This window comes from Prionailurus viverrinus, chromosome B1 (genome assembly GCF_022837055.1).
Source record: "Prionailurus viverrinus isolate Anna chromosome B1, UM_Priviv_1.0, whole genome shotgun sequence".
In the NCBI taxonomy this organism is placed as follows: Eukaryota; Metazoa; Chordata; class Mammalia; order Carnivora; family Felidae; genus Prionailurus; species Prionailurus viverrinus.
This window is the reverse complement of record NC_062564.1, coordinates 165,624,787-165,649,161: the sequence shown is the minus strand read 5'-3', so window position 1 is coordinate 165,649,161 and position 24,375 is coordinate 165,624,787. Positions and strand designations below refer to the sequence as shown.

The 24,375-nt window shown below is 39.7% G+C and overlaps 2 protein-coding genes across 4 annotated transcripts in view; both read right to left on the bottom strand.

The window, feature by feature from the left end:
• TEC (tec protein tyrosine kinase) overlaps nucleotides 1-24,375 on the bottom strand; it is a 125,453-nt gene that overhangs the window by 58,578 nt on the left and 42,500 nt on the right. The gene's annotated exons all lie outside the window — the stretch shown is intronic.
• On the bottom strand, nucleotides 12,132-12,452 carry LOC125163758 (eukaryotic translation initiation factor 1-like). The gene has a single exon (XM_047855919.1). It carries the CDS (start codon nucleotides 12,450-12,452, stop codon nucleotides 12,132-12,134), a length of 321 nt encoding a protein of 106 aa, XP_047711875.1.

Genomic DNA, 24,375 nt, shown 5'->3' with positions numbered 1-24,375 from the left:
AGGGCTACTGTATTTATCCAAGAAGAGGCAGTGACAGCTTGGATCCTGGTGGTATAGAGACAGGGAAAAGGGCAAGACTGAGATATATTTAGAAAGCAGAATTAGCAAACCCTGTTGGGAGTCCAGACATGAGAGAGGGTGAGGGAGAGGGGTAACTTCAGACCAACTCCCAGGTTTCTGGCACCAGCAACTGGGTAGACCATGGTACAATTACTGAGTTAGAGTGATGGGGACATCCTGAACATCTTTTCATACACTTTGGAGTTGAGATGCCTGAGGAAACTCTTAGACCACAGGATAGACATCAGGCTGGGAAATATAGATTGGAGAAGTCATCAGGAAGCACACAGATGCTAACCGAAGCCACTGGAATGGACAATGCCTTTTAGGACAAGTACAGAATGGGAAAAAAGGCCCTAGAATAGAACCTCGAGGAGTACCAACTCTTGAAGGGGACAAGAACGAGCAGCCAGAAAGGAAGTTCACATGAGGAAATAAATGCCAATTATTCACTGCATGAACAAGAAGGGCTTGGAGGTTATCACAGGGGCAGGGAGGTCACTTCTAGCTGGTGATGTAAGAACAAGTCAGCAGGATCTAAGAAACACAAGCAGGCCACAAGAAGGAAAAGGAAAGAGGAGAAAGGAACAGGGGAACCAGAATGTTCTCAGAATCCGGCCTGGCAGAAGGAGGCTGTGAGACTCGAGACTTGGACGGGGCTGCATTCCAAGGGAAGAAGAGAAGTAGTCTCCTTTCCCCCCAGAAAAACCAAGAGCCCGGTCAGTGGTTCGTCAGCTCTCAAAGTCAGAGTCACAGGCGCATTCCTGGGCTATCTGATTCCAGCATATTCCAGGCTTGTTTTATGGTGAACAGGCTTTTATTCTCCATACTGGAACTTGTTTCAAACAGTTATCCTAAAATTTCCATTGTTAATTAAATAAAGTTTTAAAGGAGTACGGGGTAGAGGGTAAGGAATTTAATTTACTCAAAGCAGCATAAACAGTCAAAAAGAGAGAACAGAGTTTTACATACACTGAGGGTTTAACAGTAAGGGCAATATTACGAACTTTTCTTCAAGGCTCACTATATGGCAGACTTTGCTTTAAATTCGTTTAGTGCAAGTTTTAGATATCTCAATTGAGTCTCACTACAAGCCTATGAGGTAGTAACTACTATCGTTCCTGTTTTACAGATGACAAAACTGAGGTGCAAAGTGGCTAGGTTCACTTTAATCTAGCACCATATAAACTGGTGAGTAACAGAATCTGGGATTTGGACACTAGCCGTCTAACATCATAACCAATGCTTCTTGTTTTATTCAGAAAATTTGCTTTTCTTAACTCTAAATAAAGAACATTTCCAGTCATGACATTAACACAATTAGTGGAAAAATAATTATGCAAAACCATGGGCAGGAAAATAATTTCAACTTCACTTGAAAACTGAGAGAGCAGGCCAAAGAGAAGGTAAGCTTTCTTTTCTTTAACTGGTCTGTCTGGTAACCCAGAAAAAAAGGAACCTGGGTTTTAGTCAGCTCACGGTATCCTGACCAGCTCTTTCCCAGAACTGTTCCTCTTCTGCAAAGCCCCTTTGAATGTGCTTGAGACAACGGGATAGCATGCAGAAAATTCAGTCAGCCCTTGCTCGTGAGAACAAAGCAAGGAGTGACCCCAACACAGGACCCAGACACAGAGGAGATCAGGTGGAGGAAACTGTTCCATTTTTAGTCAAAGTTCACTGATGTAAAAGTGAGTCTGAAGTCTGGGGCCACTGGAACAAAAGAAACAATATTTCCACTCGAGACACGAATGGCAAACCTCGGTATTTCAAATGAAGGTCTTTCAGGAGAGAAAAGCCACCGAGAATTCAGAGTAGGGTGATGAGCTACAGTGAGACGTCTGGGCTAAGCAGTCGTAATTAATCATGATTTAGGTCAACGCAGAACCTTTTAAGCACCGAGGCTTTACAGACAGCACACACGCGCACACACATACACACAGAAGCCGCGTATCAAAACGAGGATGTGCACAACTCAGTGAGCCATTATTAGAAACCTACCATATATCAATTCTATACAAGCGCTAGGAGGCAAAGGCAGATATAATAAGATACAAGCAGGCATAGTCTCTGGACTTTCTCAATTTTCTCTCCTGTTTTTGCATTTAGTTAGTGTGCGGAGAAGAGTTAACAGAGCAGGCTTGAGACTGCTATTCTTTTTTCTTTTTCTTTTTTTTTTTTCCTTTTTTTTTTAATGTTTATTTTTGAGACAGAGAGAGACAGAGCATGAATGGGGGAGGGGCAGAGAGAGAGGGAGACACAGAATCCGAAGCAGGCTCCAGGCTCTGAGCCATCAGCCCAGAGCCCAACGCGGGGCTCAAACTCACGGACCGTGAGATCGTGACCTGAGCTGAGCTCGGACCCTTAAACCGACTGAGCCACCCAGGCGCCCCTCGAGACTGCTATTCTTAGAAAGGTCCACTTGCCTTTCTACAGTTGGCCACTGGCTGGCTTCTGGGAACTTGGACTTTGGGAAGATCCCACCATTCCCAGCACTGGTAAGAATAGCTCTTTGTGCCTAAACTATTCGTACAAACAATATGGTTTATGCTGAGCATCTGCTTTGCCTTCTGGAGTCTGCAATGTGGTACATGCTAGACAGACGGTGCCTATATCCCCAACCAGTCCCCAATAAAAAAAAAACAAAAACAAAAAAACAAAAAAAGCTTGGGCACTGGGTCTCTAATGAGCTTCCTGGTAGACAACTCACTGATGGGAGTTTTTAAGCAGGTCCTGTGGGACTCCACTGAGAAAAGGGGTCTTGCAAGCTTGTGCCTGGTCTCCTCTGGACTTTACCCCATGTGCCTTTTCCTTCTGCTGATTTTGCTTTGTACCCTTTTGCTGTGACAAATGATAGTAATGAGTACAATAATATGCTTTGTACTCAAATGTCTACACTTTGACATTCATAGCTGTGAATCACTGAGTTCCTTCCTATGTTCTCTAAACCTTGGATTTCTCTGAAAATAAGATAGTAACACCTGCCTCAGAAGACTGTGGTGAACATTCGATAGGTGCTAGACCCTCAATAACATTATATTCTTTCCTCTTCAGGCTAACAGGTGAACGGCAGCCCTCCAGCCATACAGCAGCCACGTTGCACAATGCCAGGCAGCCCTAAATGAGGCTCCCTTTGCCCACTCTCTCCTTCCATTGATGCCACAGAGTCAGCCCATGGCAGTTCGTGAGAGCCTACTGTGCACACCGTTTCCCTGCTCCACTTTCAGTGGCACCTTGGTGGCTGGAAATCTGCCTTGGTGGGAGTACTTACACGACAGAAACTGGCAAGTGCTGAAAAGCAGGGCTTCTCCCTCGCTTCCCAATCGCTAAACATTTACTAGGACCCCAGTGTCTACTTCATAAAAAAAAAAGACAAAAAAGACAAAAAAAGATGGAGTTCCTGTCAAACAGGTTTTTCTGCCTAACCAAAAACAGCAAGCACATCTGCATTTTAAAAAGAAATAGGCTACATGAAAAGATGTTCGACACTATTAGCCATAAAGGAAATGCAAATCAAAACCACAATGAGTTACCTCTTCACACTAAGTAGCATGGCTAGAATCAACAACACAGATAATAACAAGTGGCTTAGTGAGGATGTAGAGAAATTAGAACCCCCATACATGCCTGGGGGGGGGGGGAGTGATACAAAAAAATTGCAGCCCCTTTGGAAAATCGGCTAGCAGTTCCTAAAAATGTTAAACATAGTTATCCAATGACCCAGCAAGAGAAATGAAAATGTAGGTCTACACAAAAACTTGTACGTGAATATGCAGAGCAGCTCTATTCACAGTAGCCAAAAGGTGAAAACAACCTAAATACCCATGAACAGATGAATGAATAAACAAAATGTGGTATATCCATATAATAGAATATTATTTAGATATAAAAACGAATGAGGTACTGATACATGCTGCAATATGAATGAACCTAGAAAACATTATGCTAAGTGAAAGAAGCCAGACACAAAAAGTAACATATGATTCTATTTATATGAAATACCCAGAATAGGTAAATCCATAGAGACAGAAGGCAGGTTACTGGTTGCCAGGGGCTAGGGGTGGGGGTGGGGAGGTGGGGCTGGGAGGGAGAAATCGGGATTGACTGCCTAATGGGTATGATCTTTCTTTCTTTCTTTCTTTCTTTCTTTCTTTCTTTCTTTCTTTCTTCTTTCTTCCTTAAGATCCATTGCTTTCCTCTCATGGCCTTCCTTGTATCAGTCTTTAGGGTTCTATGTTTAGTCTAGTTGTTTACACTGACAGCCCTTCCCTTTGAATATTTTAGTGACCCTTTTGATACCTTCCAGCTGCTTTTTTCCCCCTTCTTTTTGTTTTGAGGAATGATCAAAGCTATATACAGTTTTTCAAGTGTTAATTATGTAGTTTTGTGCCATCTGGATTTATTTTTTTTAAGTTTGTTTTTATTTATTTGGAGAGAGAGATAGACAACAAGCAGGGGAGGGGCAGAGAGAGAGGGAGATAGAATGCCAAGCAGGATCCAAGCTGTCGGCACAGAACCTGATGCGGGGCTTGAACTCAAGAACCGTGAGATCATGACCTGAGCCAAAACCAAGAGCCAGATGCTTAACCGACTGAGCCACCCAGGTGCTTCAGTGCCATCTGGATTTATATGATCTAATACTTTCTGACTTTTCAGATGATCGATAGATAAAAGCAATCAAATGAGCATTAAGTAATAACAATAACTATTTTTTTTAAGATGCAGAATGTTTTCACTACCATTTTTTAATAAGATTTTCACAACTGTATGAAATAGGTAAGGCAGATACTACTCCCCACCCCCACCCACCCCCTGCCCCTGCCCTTTAGGCACAAGATTAGTAAGGTTCAGAGTAATTACATGACTCCCTGGTCCCAAAGACCAAACCAGCACTAGACCCTCGGTTTGTCGACTCCTTATTCCTACATTTGATAGTCATAGATGGTGTAGAAAATGTTGGGGTTCACAGCCAATAGCCAAGAAAGAATTCCTGTGACATCTTTGGTGCAAAAAGGTGGTTTTATTAAAACCTTGGGACAGGGCCTAAGGGCAGAAAAATCTGCACTGAGGTTGTGACAAGTGACTGATTAAAATACCTTCACGTTGGGAGGGGGTTAGGGATAGCTTAAAGCCATGTAAGTCTCTAAGGAATTTTGGAAGCAAGGTTTCCAAGACCTTGAGGGGGCTAGCTGCTGTCAGGAAAAGGTCATTTATTACTGTTTAGTAAAGACTCAGTCATGAGACCCTTCAGATGTATATCAGTGGGCCATATGCTTGGAGTATGATTGCCAACATATATCTTGGGGGAGTAGAGATAAAGGAAGTTTCCAAAGGAATTTTTGGTAGCCTGCAGGGATTGGGCTAAGATTGTCTTTTGCCCTTAGCAAAGTGCCATCACAGAGGCAGCCGAGCTCCTAGGGGAAGGTCCCTCTGGACTTATCTATGGGTTGTTAAGTTGTAAGGAAATTTAATTTTTTCTTTTGCCTTTGTTTCCCACATCAATAGAGACCATCAAAAGCTAAAGACAGAAGTGCAGAATGTTAATGTGTAGAATTTAGTAATTTAAATTTATGGACTAGAAACTATTAACAAAGAATCTAATTGAACTTCTTTCTAAATAAAAACAAACAAAACAAAAAATATTTCTAGTGATGCTTAGGTGTCCATGAAAACTACGTGTTGACATGCTAAGGAAGCCTCATTTACTTGCATGTAATGTTTTGAACCTTAATGCTGAGAAAATGTGATTGCAATTTAGGAACCAATGGATTATCTCAGAATGTATAGGAAGCAGCTCATTTTTACTTTCAAAAGATGCTTTAAAGAGTTTTTTATGTAAAATACGGGAAACTGTGAAGTCTAAGTTTTGTTGTGATTTTTTTTTCTTTTGCTGATTACTTTAGTTTTAAACTATTTTAAATATTTTAGCCTCTGCCTCCCTTCACCTTTTCTCCCACCCCAATTCTGGCAACCACTAATCTGTTCTCTATATCCATAAACTTGGTGTTCTTGTATTGTTGTTGTTGGGGGGGGGGGGTTGTTTTGTTTCTGTTGTTTTTGTTTGCTCTTTACATTCCACATAGAAGAGAGCTCAAGCAGTATTTGTCTTGCTGTGACTGATTTATTTCACTTAGCATAATGCCCTTGAGGTCCATCCATGCTGTCACAAATGACAAGATTTCATTCTTTTTTTATGGCTCAATAATATTTCACTGTACATACATACAATCCTCTTGATTCATTCATCCATTGATGAATACTTAGGTTGTTTCCTTATCTTTTGTTAATAATGCTGCAATAAACATAGGGACACATATACCTCTTTGAGTTAGTGTTTTTGTTTCCTTGAGATAAATACCCTGGAATTGCTGGATCATATGGTAGTTCTATTTTTAATGTTGTAAGGAACCTCCATATTATTTTCCGTAGTGTCTGTACCAATTGACATTCCCACCAACAAAGCACCCCACATCCTCAGCAATGCCTGTTCTTGTCTCTTTGATAACAGCCATTCTAACAGGTGTGAAGCAGTATCTCATTGTGATTTTGGTTTGCATCTCCCTGAATATTAGTGATGTTGAGCATCTTTTCATTTACCTGTTGGCCATCTGTATGTCTTCTTTGGAAAAATATCTATTCAGATATTCTGTCCTTTTTTAAAAATTTATTTATTTAAATCCAAGTTAGTTAACATACAGTGTAACATTGGTTTCAGGAGTAAAACCCAGTGATTTATCACTTAACATATAACACCCAGTGCTCATCCCAACAAGTGCCTATCTTAATGCCCATCACCAATTTAGCCCAACCCCTAACCAACTCCCTTCCAGCAACCCTCAGTTTGGTCTCTGCATTTAAGAGTCTCTTGTGGTTTGCCTCCCTCTCTGTTTTTATCTTCTTTTTCCTTCCCTTCCTCTATGTTCATCTGCTGTGTTTCTTAAATTCCACATATGAGTGAAATCATATATTTGTCTTTCTCCAACTGACTTATTTCACTTAGCATAATACACTCTAGTTACATCTACATTGGTGTAAATGGCAAGATTCCATTCTTTTTTGATCACCAAGTAGTATTCAATTGTGTATATATATATATATATATATATATGACATCTTCTTTATCCATTCACCAGTCAGTGGACATTTGGACTCTTTCCATAATTTGTATCCTGCCCTTTTTTTAATCAGATTGTTTTTTTGCTATTGACTTGTATGAATTATTTATATATTTTTGGATATTAACCCCTCATTAAATATATGATTTGCAAATATTTTCTCCCATTCAGTAGGTTGCCTTTTCATTTTGTTGATGGCTCCCTTTGATGAGCAAAAGTCCTTTAGTTTGATGTGGTCTCCTTTATTTTTGGTTTTGTTGCATTTACTCATGGTGTCATATCCAAAAAATCGTCACCAAGCCTAAATCAAGGAGATTGCTGCCTATGTTTCCTTCTAGGATTTTTATAGTTTCAGGTCTTATGTTCAAGTCTTTTGTCCATTTTGAGTTAATTTTTGTGTATGGTGTAAGATAGTGGTCCAATTTCATTCTTTTGCATGTGGCTGTCCAGTTTTCCAAACACCATTAAAGAGACTGTCCTTTCCCCATTGTGCATTCTTGGTTCCTTTTCATAAATTAATTGGCTGTAGAAGCATCGGTTTATTTTGGGGCTCCTATTCTGCTCTATCAATCTATATGTCTGTTTTTATACTAATACCATACTGTTTTGATTACTATAGCTTTGTAATAAGTTTGGAATCAGGGAGTGTGATGTCTCCAACTTTGTTCTTTCTCAAGATTGCTTTGGCTATTTGGAGTCTTTTGGGTTTCCGCACAAATTTTATGATTGTTCCATTTCTGTGAAGAATGTCATCGGAATTTTGATAGGAATTGCACTGAATCTGTAGATCATTTTGGGTAGAATAGACATTTTAATAATATTAATTCCTCCAATTCATGAGCATGGGATATCTTTCCATTTGTGTCTTCCTCAATTTCTTTCATTAATGTCTTGTAGTTTTTAGCAAAGGTCTTTACCTTTTACAGATCCTTTACCTCCTTGGTGACATTGATTCCTAGGAATTTTATTCTTTTTGATGTAATTTAAATGAGATTGTTTTCTTAATGTCTCTGACAGTTTGCTATTGGTCTGTAGAAATACAACAGATTTTGTGTGTGTGTGTGTATGTGTGTGTGTGTGTGTGTGTGTGTGTGTATGTGTGTGTGTGTGATTTTGTGTCCTACAATTTTACTGAATTCATTTATTAGTTCTAACAGTTTTTTCATGGTCTCTTTAGAGTTTTTAACATATAATGTCATGTCATCTGCAAATAGTGAGTTTTATTTCTTCCTTTCCAATTTGCATGCCTTTTATTTCTTTTTCTTGCTTAACTGATCGGGCTAGGAATTCCAATACTATGTAATAGTGGTGAGAGTGGACATCCTTCCCCTGTTCCTGATCTTAGATGGAAAGCTTTCAGCTTTTCACTATTGAGTATGATGTTAGCTGTGGGCTTGTCATATATAGCTTTTATTATGTTAGGTACATTCCCCATATATTTGCTTTGTTGAGAAGTTTTTATCATCAATGGATGTTGAATTCTTTCAAATGTTTTTTTCTGTATATATTGAGATGATCATATGATTTTTATCCATCATTTTGCTAATGTAGTATATCACATCAACTGCTTCTCAAATGTTGAGCCATCTCTGAATCCCTAGAATACATTCCACTTGATCATGGTGTATAAAATTTTAATGTATTATTAAATTCAGTGTACTGATATTTTGTTTAGGATTTTTGCATCTATTTTCATAGGGATATTGCCCTGTAATTTTCTTTTCTTGTGACATTCTTGTCTGGTTTTGGTATCAGGGTAATGCTGGTCTCACAAAATGAGTTTGGAAGAATTCCTTCCTCTTCTATATTTGTAAGAGTTTGAGAAGCATTGGTATTAATTCTTCTTTGAGCATCTGGTAGAATTCACCATTAAAGGCATCTGGTCCTGGGTTTTTGTTTGTTGGCAGGGTTTTTTTGTTTGTTTGTTTTTTTGTTTTTGTTTTTAATTTTTTTTTAACATTTATTTACTTTTGAGAGACAGAGAGAGACAGAGCATGAGCAGAGGAAGGGGGTGGGGGGGAGACACAGAATCCGAAGCAGGCTCCAGGCTCTGAGCTGTTTGTTAGCACAGAGCCCGATGTGGGGCTCAAACTCATGAACTGCGAGACTGTGACCTGAGCTGAAGTCGGACACTCAACCGACTGAGCCACCAGGCGCCCCTGTTGGCAGGTTTTTGGTTCCAATTCAATCTTCTTGCTAGTAATTGGTCTGTTCAGATTTTTTATTTCATCATGATTCAGTCCTGGTAGGTTGTATGCTTCTAAGAATTTATTAATTTCTTCTAAGTTGCTCAATTTGTTAGTGTATAATTGTTCATAGTAATTTCTTATGACCCCCTGTATTTCTGTGATCTCAGTTTTAACAGCCCTTTTATTTCTGATTTTATTTGAGTCTTCTTTTTTCTTAATGAGTTTAGTTAAAGCTTTGCTGATTTCATTTATGTTTTCAAAGAAACAGCTCTTAACTTCATTGATCTTTTCTATTGTTTTTTAGTTTCTATTTCTTTTACTTTTGGTTTAATCTTTGCTACTTCCTTCCTTCTAACTTTGGGCTTCATTTGTTCTTCTTTTTCTAGTTCTTTGAGGTACAAAGTTAGGTTGTTTATTTCAGACCTTTCTTGTTTCTTGAAGTATGCATTTATCACTATGTATTCCCTCTCAGAACTGTTTTTGCTGCATTCCACAGATTTTGGAATTTTTTGTATTTTTATTTTCACTTGTCTAAAGGTGTTTTTTAATTTCTCTTTTGACCCATTGGATGTCCAGTAGCATGTTGTTTAATCTCCTTATATTTGTGAATTTTCCATTTTCTTCACATAACTGATTACTACTTTCATGCCACTGTGGTCAGAAAAGGTGCTTGATACAATTTTAATTCTCTTAAATTTATTCAGACTTGTTTCTACCATATGATCTATCCCAGAAGAAAACTTCTCCAAGAAAATAGCTTATATACTCATCTGGAGCCCCAGTTTTTGCAACTTCTGCCCAAAGGAAGCCTCCAGATAGCCTGGCTCTGGTGGCCAGTGGGGTTTATGCTTGTGGTCCAAAAGAACTGTATATATTTGCATACTTTTAAAAGTTGTTGTCTATGGGTCTGGCTTCCAATCAGCCTGAATCTAGGTGCTAAGATCTTCTCCCCCTTTGAGATACTGACAGGTCTTGGCATAATCTCAACTACTGGGAGCTATGAAAAATATAATAGGCTGCTTGGAGAAGCACAAACAAGATTTGGGGCAGGGTTGAATGACAAGGTTCATGTCCTATGTGAGGCCACTCCTTCAGAATTGGGGGCGGAGGGGTTCACCTACTGCATAGAAACCAAAACAGAGACCGCAAAAAAATGAAGAAACAGAGGAATTTGTTCCCAATTGAAGAACAAGATAAAACCTAAGAAAAAAGCCTTAATGAAATGGAGATAAGTAATTTACCTGATAAAGAGTTCAGAGTAATGGTCATAAAGATGCTCACTGAACTGGGAACAGAATGGATGAACCCAGTGAGAACCTCAACAAAGAAATAAGAAGCTGGAAGTCACAGAGTTGAAGAATACAATAACTGAACTGAGAAATACACTGGAGGGGTTCAACAGCAGACTAGATGAAGCAGAAGAAAAGATCAGTGAATTCAAAGACAAAAAAGTGAAAGTCACCCTATCAGAGCAGCTAAAAGAAAAAAGAATCTTAAAAAAGTGAAGATAGCTCAAGGGACTTATGGGACAACATCAAACGGACTATCATTCACATTATAGGAATCCCAGAAGGAAAAGAAAGGGAAAAAGGGGCAGAAATCTTGTTTAAAGAAATAACGACTGAAAACTTCCCTAATATGGGAAGTGAAACAGAAATCCAAAGCCAGGAAGACCAGAGTTTAATAAGATGAATCCAAAGAGACTAACACCAAGACATATTATAATTAAAATATCAAAAGTTAAAGACAGGGAAAGAATCTTAAAAGCAGCAAAAAAAAATTTTTTTGTTTCAGCAGAAACTTTACAGGCCATAAGGAAGTGGCACAATAAAATCAAAGAGCTGAAAGAAAAAAAAAATTCCAACCAAGAATATTCTAGCCAACAAAGTTATCATTTACAATTAAAGGAGAGAGAGAGTTTTCCAGATAAGCAAAAGCCAAAGGATTTCACCACCACTAACTGGCCCTAGAAATGTTAAACGATCTTCTTTAAGCTGAAAAGAAAGGACACTAATTAGGAACAAGAAAACATATGAAAGAATAAATCTCACTGGAAAGGAAAATATATAGTAAAGGTAGTGGGTTTATCACTTAACAAAGGTGGTGTATAGATTAAAAGACAAGAGTAGTGAAAGTGACTATGATTACAATTATTAGTAAAGGATATACAAGATTAAGAGTAAAATGTGACATCAAAAACATAAAGCATGGGGGGAGAGTAAAAATGTAGAGTTTTAGAATGTGATCAAACTTAAGTTGTTATCAACTTCAAACAGGCTGTTATAAGCTGTAACATGTAAGCTTCATGATAATCACAATGCAAAAACCTATAGTAAATACATAAAAGATAAAGAGAAAAGAATGTAAATATGCCATTAAAGTCATCAAATCACAAAGAGCAAGAGAAGAAAGAAGGAACAGAAAGGAACTACAAAAACAGCCAGAAAACAATTAACAAAATGGCAATAAGTATGTATCTATCAATGATTACTTTACGTATAAATGAACTAAACTCTCCAATCAAAAGACCCAGAGTGGCTATATGGATAAGGGGAAAAAAAAAAAAAAAAAGACCCATTTATATGCTGCCTATAAGAGATTCAGTCTTTTTTTTTTTTCTTTTTGGCTCTTTTCAGTTCATTGCATGAAGGAGTAACACTAGTCCACGTTAAAAGTGGATCCGAAATGGTTACATTACATAAGCTGTGATATTTTTAAACTGGTGACAAGGGACAGAAGGCAAATTCTACTCATTGTGAGGAAATCCTCACTAACAGCCATGAACCTTCAGCTGGTCGTCCTCAGCCAGTCCAATCTCTATGAATTGGCATACGTCCTCGTGCTGGTCACCCTGTAGCTGAATTACTTCTCCGTGTTCTGGATGCTCAATTATAGTACTATTACAGGCAAATTTCTTCTTAAAGACCTTCACTAGTTTCTTTTTATCATAAGCATCAGCAATCCCATGGATTTTTCTGCTGCTATTCTCCGATGAATGCTTATGGATATAATCTTTAGCAGGAAACAGATTATCACCCTTACTTGCATCAGCAAAGGGGCCAAAAGAGTGGAGATTCCAGATAGCAGACATAAGATACAATCCCTTTTCCTTGGTGGAAACGGCCCACGGAAGGTGGTGGTGAGAGAAGGTTGGCACGCGGGACAGAGCACTGGGAAGCAAGGGGGCTCAAGGGTGGTGCTGCTGAGTCCTCAGAGGTGGGTCAGTGACTAGGGCCAAAAGATTCATTTTTTTGTTGTTTATTTATTTATTTATTTTGAGAGAAAGAGAGAGAGAACAGGGGAGGGGCAGAGAGAGAGGGAGAGAGAGAATCCCAAGCAGGCTCCTTGCTGTCAGTGCAGAGCCCAATGCAGGGCTCGATCCCACAAACCATGAGATCATGACCTGAACAGAAATCAAGAGTCAGATGCTCAACTACCCAGGTGCCCTGAGACTCCTTTAGATGTAAAAGGCACAAACAGACTAAAAGTGAAGGAATAGAAAAAGATATTCCATGCAAATGGAAACCAAAAGAATGTTGGGGTAGCTATACACACATCAGAAAAAATAGACTTTTTAAAAATGTTTATTTATTTTTGAGAAAGAGAGTGCAAGCAGGGCAGGGCCGAGAGATGGGGACAGAGGGTCCAAAGCAGGCTCTGTGTTGATAGCAGCGAGCCCGATGTGGGGCCTGAAATCGAGAACTGTGAGATCATGACTTGAGCCAAAGTCAGTCGTTCAATCGATGGAGCCACCCAGGTGCCCCAGAAAAAACAGAGTTTAAAACAAAAACTGTAATAAGAATCCAAAAAGGGCATTACATCATGACAAAGGGGTCATTCCAACAAAAGGATATAACATTTGTAAAGATTCATGCACCCAACATAGAAGCACCTAAATATAGAAAGCAAACATTAACAGACCTAAAGGTAGAAATATACAGAAATACAATAATAATAGGGGTCTTTAATACCCTACCTGCATCCAGACAGAAAATCAATAAGAGAACATCAGCCTTAAATAGACCAAATAAACTTAACAGATATTTACAGAACATTCCATCCAAAAGCACCAGAATACACATTCTTCTTAAGTGCACACAGAACTTTCTCAAGGTTCCTGTTAGGGGTGATGAAAAGCTTTGGAACCAGACAGTGGTAATTGTTGCACAACATGACGAATGTACTTACTGCCACTGATCCGTACAATTTAAAATGGTTACAATGGTAAATTTTATGTGTATTTTACCACCATAATTTAAAAAAAAAAAAAAAAAGACAAGCCACCAAGTACAAACAAGTATCTGCAAAGCATATAGGGACAATGAGTTTGATTCAGAATATATGTATCTTTTAAAAATAAGTAAGAAATTTTTCTAATTGGGGAAAGAAGGAAAAATATCCAAACAGGCACTTCAACAGAGAGTAAATGCCAATGGACAATGTGAATACACAGACTTGCTCATCTACTGTAGTAACCCGAGAAATGCAGGTTGAAAAGACAGTGAAACACCACTATACACACACCTACTCAGAGGCAGGGGTGAGGCTCAGGGGAAAGGCTCAGGGCGGAGACAGGGAAGTTCCAAAGTCTGAGCAGAAAGTGGGAAGGGGAGGGTCTCCTCTTCCCCGTAGTCAACAACTGCTGCCAATACATGTGGATGTTTAATAACTATTTTAAGATCTGAGAATCATAATTGGCCATGAAAACGATTCTAGTGAATTACTCACATAATCCAATTTCTTCATTTTAGAGTAGAAACTGGGGCACTGACTGGGTAAATGACCTCCCCAGGGTCAAACTGGCTGGCACAGCCAATTCTCTCTGCCAATTCATGTTCCACTGTGCCCCAGTGCCTTGAAGTACACGAACAGAAGGGCCAAATTTTGTCACTCCCCACTCATAACCCTCCAAAATCTCCCATCACATTAAAAAACAAAAAATCCAAAGTCTTCTCCATGGCCCCCAAAGATCTCTGGCCTCCCCCACCACTACACCCCACTCCATTCCATTTCAGCCCCTTAGCCTCTCTGCTGTTCGCTGAGCAGGGCACGGAAACACCACCTGCCTTTCCTGACACCCTGCAGTCCCGGTTCCCCTCCCCAAGGACTTCCCCTCCCCCCTGCCTGTCTTTTCTTAAGATCTCTATTCCCTGACCACTGACCAAAGAGAGAAAGAAAGAACAGAAAGAAAGAAAAGAAAAGAAAGAAAACCCACAAGCATGCAAGTCCCCACCCCTCCCATCCTGCTTTGCTTTTTTTCAAGGTGGGAGATATTTATTGGTTTATCTGTATGCTGCCTTTCTCCTCTAGAATGTAAGTTCCATGACAGCAGGACATTTGCTTTGTATATGTTTTTGTGTCCTCAGAGCTTGGAACATTATCCACCACAAAATAATTGACTGTAGTAATTTTGTAATTGATTCAAGTAAAAAGAGGCATGGTTTTTTTGTTTGTTTTTGTTTGTTTGTTTGCTTATTTGGCTAGAAAATTAAGGTAGAGATGTCTGGGGAACTTCTAAGTCAAATGGCCTACGTTTGAATCTCCTCACTCCACCAATTGGTAGTGATTATGAATTACAAACTCAGACTTCCCTGCTTTTAAATTTTATATTTCAGTACAATTCAGAAAGTTTGCTGTTATTATGTACATTCCTCCACCATCAATACTTCCCTCCAGCACACAGTTTAAAATTTCCTCAGCAAAGAAATATTTAATCCTACCCTTTTGAGTATTCCTACTTAGAACTGAAAATGCTTTAATTTTTGCTAACTTTTAAAAAATTAGCAAATTTATCCATTATTTGGATTAAATTTAATAGAAAATAATCCTTTTTATAGCAAAGTTGGTATAGAAAATTGTGCCTCTATGTAATATTTAGAAATAGCATGGTATACTGGTAAGTTACAAAGTAGATTTATAATGATCAAGAGCTTGATTATATATTAACAGCACCTAATTACAACAAACATACAATGAAAAATAACTTATTCACAAGAGGAACTATAACCATAACACGCTCAGGAATTCATTTAACAAGAAAAGTATGGTACTTCGGGGCACCTGGATGGCTCAGTCAGTTAACCATCTGACTCTTGATTTTGGCTCAGGCGATGATCTCACGGTTCGTGAGTTTGAGCCCCATGTCAGGCTCTGTACTGACAGCAAGGAGCCTACTTGGGATTCTCTCTCTCCCTCTGCCCCTCCCCCACTAGCACATTTTCTCTCTCTCTCTCTCAAAATAAATAAACAAACTTAAAAAGAATGTATGGTACTTTAAAAAACAACTCTGAAAGTATTAGAGATAAATTTAACAGATTAAAGTAGACATATAACACTTTGTTCTTGAAAGGAAGACTTCTAAGGACAGAAACCAATTATAGATGCGATGGTTTACAATGGAGGTGCTTGGGAGTATTTCACTGGCAGAATTTATAGTGTCAGGTATTAGGACAAATAAAGTCTTTACGCTCTGTAGAAACAGATCAAGGTTTTGAGTGGCCTGAAGCTATATGCTTTAAGAAGAAGACTTTTTTTTTTAAGTGCAAAATTATGAATACAAAACTGCTAGGGTGCCTCCCGGAACCTTAGAAAGGGCTCTGGAATGAAAAGTCTCTAATGCTTGCTTTTCTTTAACTTCAGGGCAGACCCACCTCTGGTGTATGAAAATGTCACACTGAAGCAGCACATTTATCACAGCCAGGATCCCATCACGCTCTCCACTCACAAACATCCAGAGGAAAACATTCAGAGGAGACAGTCCCAGTGAGAGCTCTACCAACACAGGCTCAGAGATGCCAGGATGTGAACTAGCCTTACTCTGAGGCATGCATTTCCACCGGTTACCAGAACCCCCAAGTGCAGCTGACTGCAAGCAACAGAGATGAATTCAAAGAGTGGATCCCCTGCGATCCTAGGAGAATGACCCAGTTATGCTTAGCGCAAAAACGTCTAGATCTGAGAAAAGCCAGACCCAAGAGCAAAAACCTTGAAATACATACATAACAAAGACAAAAGTGGGTGAGAGTGCAACATATCTCATGTGTAGAGCTAGAACAGAAACTGCCGGTGCTTATATGGTACCTGCTCTATGCCAGGAACTGCCCTGGTCCCTTCACATACAGCGACCCATTTACTCCTTACCAGAACCTAGAAGGGTAGTCCTGCTTTCTCCCCAGTTTGAAGATGAAAAAATGAGGTGTAGAGATTAAGTAACTTGTCCAAGGTCACACAGCAAAAAGTAACAAATTTAGGATCTGAACCCAGGTAATCTGGCTCCAGAGTCCACAGTGTTAATCTCTCACGCTCTAATGCACAGAAACCCTATTAATTTGGAAATGAGCCTTAGACCACAACTGCAGTTCCCTATGATTAAGGGAGAGCAGACAACTGCTGATAAATTGATTCGAGAACCTCATGAAATACACTATCTCATCCAGTGGATTTGGGTTTTGTTTCCTACAGATGTTTCAGTCATCACATCCGTGCTTAAAAAGTGATCAAATAATGGGGCGCCTGGGTGGCTCAGTCGGTTGGGCGTCTGACTTCGGCTCAGGTCGCGATCTCACAGTCCGTGGGTTCGAGCCCCACATCGGGCTCTGGGCTGATGGCTCAGAGCCTGGAGCCTGCTTCCGATTCTGTGTGTCCCTCTCTCTCTGCCCCTCCCCTGTTCATGCTCTGTCTCTCTCTGTCTCAAAAATAAAAAAATAAAAAAATAAAAATTAAAAAAACGTTAAAAATAAAAAAAATTTAAAAAAAGTGATCAAATGGGACATCTGAAAATAAAGAAATGACCCAGTAAAAAAAATAAATAAAAATAAAACGGGGCACCTGGCTGGCTCAGTCAGAAGAGCATGCGTCTCTTGATCTCGGGTCATGAGTTCAAGCCCCATGTCGGGTGTAGAGATTACTTAAATAAATAAAACTTAAAAATAAAATTCTGGGGTGCCTGGGTGGCTCAGTCGGTTAAGCGTCTGACTCTTGATTTCAGCTCAGATCATGATCACACGGCTCACGAGATCAAGCCCCGCATTGGGCTCTGTGCTGACAGTGTGGTGCCTGCTTGGGACCCTCTCTCTCTCAGAAATAAACATTTTCTTTAAGAAAAGAAAAATTCTGAATTACATATTTGATCTTTAGCATGAAGCTACTCACCTTTTTCCACGACAATTCAAATCTATACCATTTATTTTGATGTTGTACTGTAATCAATCCTAGTCGGGACTGAATCGACCTAAAACTCCATTTGCTTAACTCATAAAAAATGTTAAACAAACTTAATATATTATGGTAGATTCATAGGGCATCCTTTCCAGCTCTGACACTGTTCTCTCCTGTTGGGATTGACTATGAGTGATTAAATTCACATTTAATTGAGTTACTTGTGAGTTTTTTCTGTGAAGAATCGAGTATTTACGAAATGAACTATTTAACCAAACTCACCTTAAAGTTCTTAAGGGTTACCATCTAAGCATAACCCTTTTCAACCTCTTTCACACAACCATTCACAGAAATCTTTTCTCTCTGTAGGTGTCTCTTCCACAAACTCTAATTTACTTGTATGCATGGGACTCCCACTTCACAGGGGGGCAGTGAGGAAAAAAAGAAACACAAACCATCAAGGTTAAAAGAACTGCCTTTTGAAGGTCTGATACACAGAGCCAAAGCAGGGAAGGAGGAAGGAAACTATGTATACAGGTGGTCAGTGAAGTTATGTTTAAGGAAGTCAGGCCCCCTTTGCGGTCATTAGCACAATGTGGTTTAACAGACAGCACATTAGCCAGAAAGATAAGACATCTTGGTTCATCTAGTCAGATGGGATGTCAATTCAGAGAAGGTGACCTGGCTTTCTTCCCTAGTTTCTTCACTTGCAAAGTAAACAGTGCAAACATTTGTTGGTTATCTGCAGATACGCCTCACAGAGATGCTAGCGAGTACACAGTATTGCAATATGTATGCAAAACACTTGCACTTTTGTGAAATCTAAGCCAACTAAAATTTAACAACAGAAGGAAACCTTGAAATCCTGTCTGTGCCACCACCCCCTATCACCCCTGGAAACCCAAGGGCAAGTGAAGTGTAAGAGTCCCAGATACTCCAGAAATACACAGGCGAGGGCAAACAGTGGGGTGTGAGGATGGGAACTCCAGCTTCACAGCCCAGTGGATGCAGTGGAATAAAGTCTGTCATTACGAGCCCGCGAAAGCAGAACTATAACTTAAGCAGCCTGTAAGCTTAACGGAGCCAGAGTCCTGCACCCTTTAATTCCTCCACCCCTAGCACACTGTACGTACTCGAAATCCTTCAAATAATGAGCAAGACAAATGACGTGAGGCCCGTGTAACAAATAAAAGTGTATGGACTGGGGCGCCTGGGTGGCTCAGTCGGCTGAGTGTCCAACTTCGGCTCAGGTCATGACCTCGAGGTCTGTGGGTTCTAGCCCCGCGTCGGGCTCTGTGCTGACAGCTGGGAGCCTGGAGCCTGCTTCAGATTCTGTGTCTCCCTCGCTCTCTGCCCCTCCCCTGCTTGTGCTCTGTCTCTCTCTCTCAAAAATAAATAAACATTAAAAAAAATTTTTTTAAAGTGTATGGGCTTATGACCTCTCTTCTGCCAGATAATTAACATATTAATATAGATTTAGTAAATATATACAATACTTTAAGATTTATACATTCTATAACTTATAAATATATAATGTATATATACCATTTATAAATAAACAATTATATATAATATATGTGTTTCTCTAAAATGAAAAAAAATTCACATGTTACAATCTCACGAGCAGGGAATTATAACTTTCATGTTCCTTTTTGCTGTGGCAAATAAAATTAAAGAACAGCTATACCTATGTGATTATGTGGAATAAAGATAGAATGGAAAAAAGTTTTCTCATACGACTAGGATAATTGGGGGAAGGGGGAATTCCCTTCCCAAAATCTATTAAAAATCACTGAGAGATTTCATTTAAGTCTCTTATTCATTTAGTTTTATACAACAAACAACTATTTTGGGTGCAATTTTTCATTTTAGGTGTTCAGTAATGTGGAAGGGTGCAAGTATTATAGACAATTCTCCATGATTAAAAATTTTAAAGGCACCTGGGTGGCTCAGTCGGTTAAGCGTCTGACTTCGGCTCAGGTCATGATCTTGTGGTTTGTGGGTTTGAGCCCCACGTTGGACTCTGTGCTGACAGCTCAGAGCCTGGAGCCTGCTTCAGATCCTGTGTCTCCCCTTCTCTGTCCCTCCCTTGGTCACACGCTGGTTCTCTCTCTCTCTCTCTCTCTCCAAAATAAATAAACATAAAACATTTTTTTTCAAAACTTAAAAAGGTAAATGAGCTTTAGTAATAAGACTACACCGTTTTCAATTATCTGAAGTAGTAATCGTCAAAGTTTAATATTTCATCTCAGAAGTACAGTATATTCACAAAATTCAAAGGACATTAATGGCAGGAGTTCTAAGAGTCACAGAATGAATTGCTGAACAACACAGGTGTTTCTACGCTCCCTTTTATAGATAATTCCCTGTGTGTGCCTGACCAGTTTCAACCATGCTAAGATGCAGCATGTCCTAAACAACCTAGAAACAACTCAAAATGGAGTTTCACTTTCTCAAACTGCTGTAGGACTTCTGACAGTTCAGACTCCTGTAGTTGAAAATAACGTCCACATTTTAGTTTGGAGAAATGCAGCTTTGTTTCTAAACTTAAATAATGTATCTCCTAAAAAAAAAATAAAATGAAACAAAATTGCAAGAGAAATAATTACCACAATGTCTCTAAAGACCTTTCTGCTCCCCCCCAAAACACTATCACCATCGTAATTATTGTCAACAAAACCTTTTTTGAGATCCTAATGGGTGCGAGGCATTGTGTGATAGGTTTCTCCTTTGCCCTCAAGGAGATTATTATGTAGTTTGTGAGGGAAAAGGCTATAATACTACTACTGATTATTATTATAATAATAGTAATTTTAAAAGGGCAAGGCATTTATAACCTTTGAGGGCAGGGGAGGACTAGAGATAAAGGAAAGGAACTATTAGGTGCAAAAAGAGCAAAACTTCAAAGGCCGAGAAGAGATTAGTATTTTTAAGCAAAGGTATCCTAAGAGTCACTAGATAGTGCCCATTCTGTGTACAAGCTCGTAAGTACTCTCAAGCAACCTACCTGAGCACCCCAAATACTACATCCTTCCCAGAACTAGGATTATACAATCAGAGGCTAACACAGGAACATTCAGGTCTGAGTTTTGGTCCAGGCTTAGCAACTAGCTTACTAGGTGAACTCAAGCAGATCATTTCCTTACCCTCAGTTCCCACAAGTGAAAAATTGGGGGGTCATTCTTTAAAACACCTCTAGGGACACATGGGTGGCCCAGTCAGCTGAGCGTCCAACTTTGGCTCAGGTCATGATCTCACGGTTCATGAGTTCCAGCCCTGCTTCAGGTGAGCTCAAGCCCCACTCTGGGCTCCGCACTCTCTCTCCCTCTCCCTCTCCCTCTCTGCACATGGTGGGATTCTCTCTCCCTCTCTGTCTCTGCCCACCTCACCCTCACCCACCCATGCTCTCATAAATAAATAAATAAATAAATAAATAAATAAAAATTTTAAAAATGCCTCCCAGCTCTAAAATTGTATAATTATTCTTTCTTACTAACAAATCAATTATCCACGTGTACCGGTAATTATCAGTTATATAAATCTATACAGGTCTAGTTGGTTAAGCATCCAACTCTTGATTCTGGTTCAGGTCATGATCTCAGGGTCATGAGATCAAGCCCTGAGTTGGGCTTCACTCTGAGAGTGGGTTTCTCTCTCTCTTCTTCTCTCTCTGCCCCTCCCCCATCTCAAAATTTAAAAAAAAAATTTTTTTTTTAAAGCCTATATAGGTCTAGAACAGAACGGTTCCACAAATATAGCAAACCCCCTTCCATGCCCATGGTATCTGCACGTGCTGTCCCCTCTGTACGGAAGGGGCACTCCCTGACCCACGTTGCTCCTACTCCAACCCTTGGCCAAGTGGATGCCTCCAACCCCTCCAACCTCCACCACCCCCCAAAATCCACAGAATCTATACTTTTGCCACCAAATCTTCCTCTGCTCATGTAATTTGATCTCTTCTTTAACAGTCCCTCGGGATAAGTGCTATCATACCTATCTTCATCAACAAACACTTACTAGAAACTACTAATTACAAAAGTAGCTTCAAAGATTTCTAAGAATCCCCAACCCAGTAGGTCATGATGCAACAGGGAAAAATAAAACTCATGTTACAAAAATCATGATTGTCAAACACAGTTCTTTTAAAAAAAAAAAAAACTGCAACAAGTTACACACATTTCCAATTAAGAGAAGTTTCTTTCAAGATAGGCAGGTGGGAAAAGAGAGGTGGGGAGAAACACTATATTTATTTCAACTATAATGCCATTTCCAAACATTGTGGGGATTGTTCCTTTCATAATTGGTTTCAGTGCCTATGGCACAGTCTTTTGAATATATTCAGTGGAAAAACTGTTAAATAAAACTTTGAGGGAAATTTGACTTTTTGATGTCACTAAAAATTGCTGAGAGCTAAGTCTTATGAATAAGATAAACTGGGTAACCATTTCTGAACAAAAATATTGATTTTCCTTATACTTCTTGTCTCATTGTAATACAAATACTCAAGGGAATGAACCACAGCTATCATAGCCTGATCCTTAGCAACTGTTTAACATGAGAGAATAAAAGTTAAAACTGAAGGTGGGAGGACATGGAAACTGGAATAAGTGATTTTTACTCATCCTAGTGGACCAGGCTACAATAATTTCTTTGGGAGGAGGGGGATCTCCCCACTCCTAATGATGACCATGAGAATGAGAGAAAGGGAATAGACTGCAAAGGTTTTTAAATCTGATTTCACGTTTGTAGGCATTCACACACAATCACTGAGTAGTCATATGATAGCTGGCATGTTATAGGCTGTAACAAAAAAAACCAGCATCTCTTCTATACATTTCTCCTCCTCTCACCACGGACATTTAAAAACTTTACATCTTGACCAACAAAATGCAACATGTAACCCAGGATTCTATCCAGGACTTGGCAAGAGGAGGAAGTGAAGTAGCAATGCAGTCATCCGTGGCATGATGAATGAATTTGACCACGGACTCTGGATTTGATGATAGTATTGTATCAGTGTTAAATGTCTGGACTTTGATCATTATGCTGTGGTTATAAAACAGAATGGACCTAGTTCCTAGACAATACACAAAGACCTTTCAAGTGGTAAAAGGGGCAATGTCTACAACTTTCTCTCAAATGGTTCAGAGAACAACATGCATTTAAAGAGAAAGACAGAGGGACACCAGGGTGGCTCAGTCAGTTAAACGTCAAACTTTGGCTCAGGCCACGATCTCATGGTCCATGAGTTCGATCGAGCCTCTCGTTGGGCTACTGACAGCTCAGAGCCTGGAGCCTGTTTTGGATATTATGTCTCCCTCTCTCTCTGTCCCTCCCCTTTAAAAATAAATAAACATTAAAAATAAAATTAAATTAAAAAATAAAGAGAAAGACAGCGACCAAGAGAATTATAGAGCAAATGGGGCAACTAGAGACAATTTGTGAATCTGAATAAAGGTTACTTGAGAATCCCTTATACTATTCTTCCAACTTTTCTGTAAGTTGAAACTACAGCAAAATTAAAAGTTACCCCCCCCCCGCAATGGGGCGCCTGGGTGGCGCAGTCGGTTAGGCGTCCGACTTCAGCCAGGTCACGATCTCGCGGTCCGTGAGTTCGAGCCCCGCGTCAGGCTCTGGGCTGATGGCTCGGAGCCTGGAGCCTGTTTCCGATTCTGTGTCTCCCTCTCTCTCTGCCCCTCCCCCGTTCATGCTCTGTCTCTCTCTGTCCCCAAAATAAATAAAACGTTGAAAAAAAAAAATTAAAAAAAAAAAAAAAAAGTTACCCCCCCCCAAATTTTAGGAATGGTATTCTCCCCCTCTTCTGTCTTAAATAGGTTTCTGCTTCCTAGAGAAAAAAAAAAAAAAATGGGGCGCCTGGGTGGCGCAGTCGGTTAAGCGTCTGACTTCAGCCAGGTCACGATCTCGCGGTCTGTGAGTTTGAGCCCCGCATCAGGCTCTGGGCTGATGGCTCGGAGCCTGGAGCCTGTTTCCGATTCTGTGTCTCCCTCTCTCTCTGCCCCTCCCCCGTTCATGCTCTGTCTCTCTCTGTCCCAAAAATAAATAAACGTTGAAAAAAAAAATTAAAAAAAAAAAATGAATAGCATTAAATGAAAATAGATTAACTTGGCAAATTAAGGGAATAAATCAGATCGTAGGACTTCAGACCCGGATCTTGGCCCTTTAAAGTGACTAATGATGAGGAAAGTCAGATCCAGGACAGTAGAATAAGAAAACAGATATGAATGAAAAGTGGGAGAAGAGATATAAGAAAGGAAACTGAGACACAAGACAAGAAGCTGATACAATCTAATTTCCAAAACAAGGAAACTCAACTGCCAACCAGAAAATGAGTTTTCATGGGTTAACATAGTTGAGACCTCTCAGAGCAAAACAAATAAAACCCCTAGGACACTAACCACTGTTCTGTCTGTGGAGTATTTAGAGCTGTCTCACTGTCTTACTTTTTACAAGCTGGTGAACTACACGGTAACCTCTAGAGTCTGATGTAAATGCTTCCAATTGACTTGTAAAAGCAACTGTTTTTTCCAGTCCACATCCATTCCCCAGAATCCTAACAAGTGCTGAAAATTATACATGTTCAGATAGTGATTAGCAGGGCCTTGTGAACCTATGCTTCCCACTGGGAGGTCTACCTAGTCTAAAGATACAACTAAAAGACAAACATCACATCATCTCAGAACCTTAATAGGCTCTTATGTCTAGATCACTAAGAATCTCCAGGTTCCCAGGGGTGGTCAAGAGAACAACCCTATAAGACCCAGAAGACCCTAGAGAAATATAGGAGGCTACCCAGAGTATTCAAGAAACATGCGCCATTATACTTAAGAACTGATTGC

Bases quoted from the DNA above. Each gene is read 5' to 3' on its own strand.
- LOC125163758 (XM_047855919.1), bottom strand. From the start codon at position 12,452: ATGTCTGCTATCTGGAATCTCCACTCTTTTGGCCCCTTTGCTGATGCA.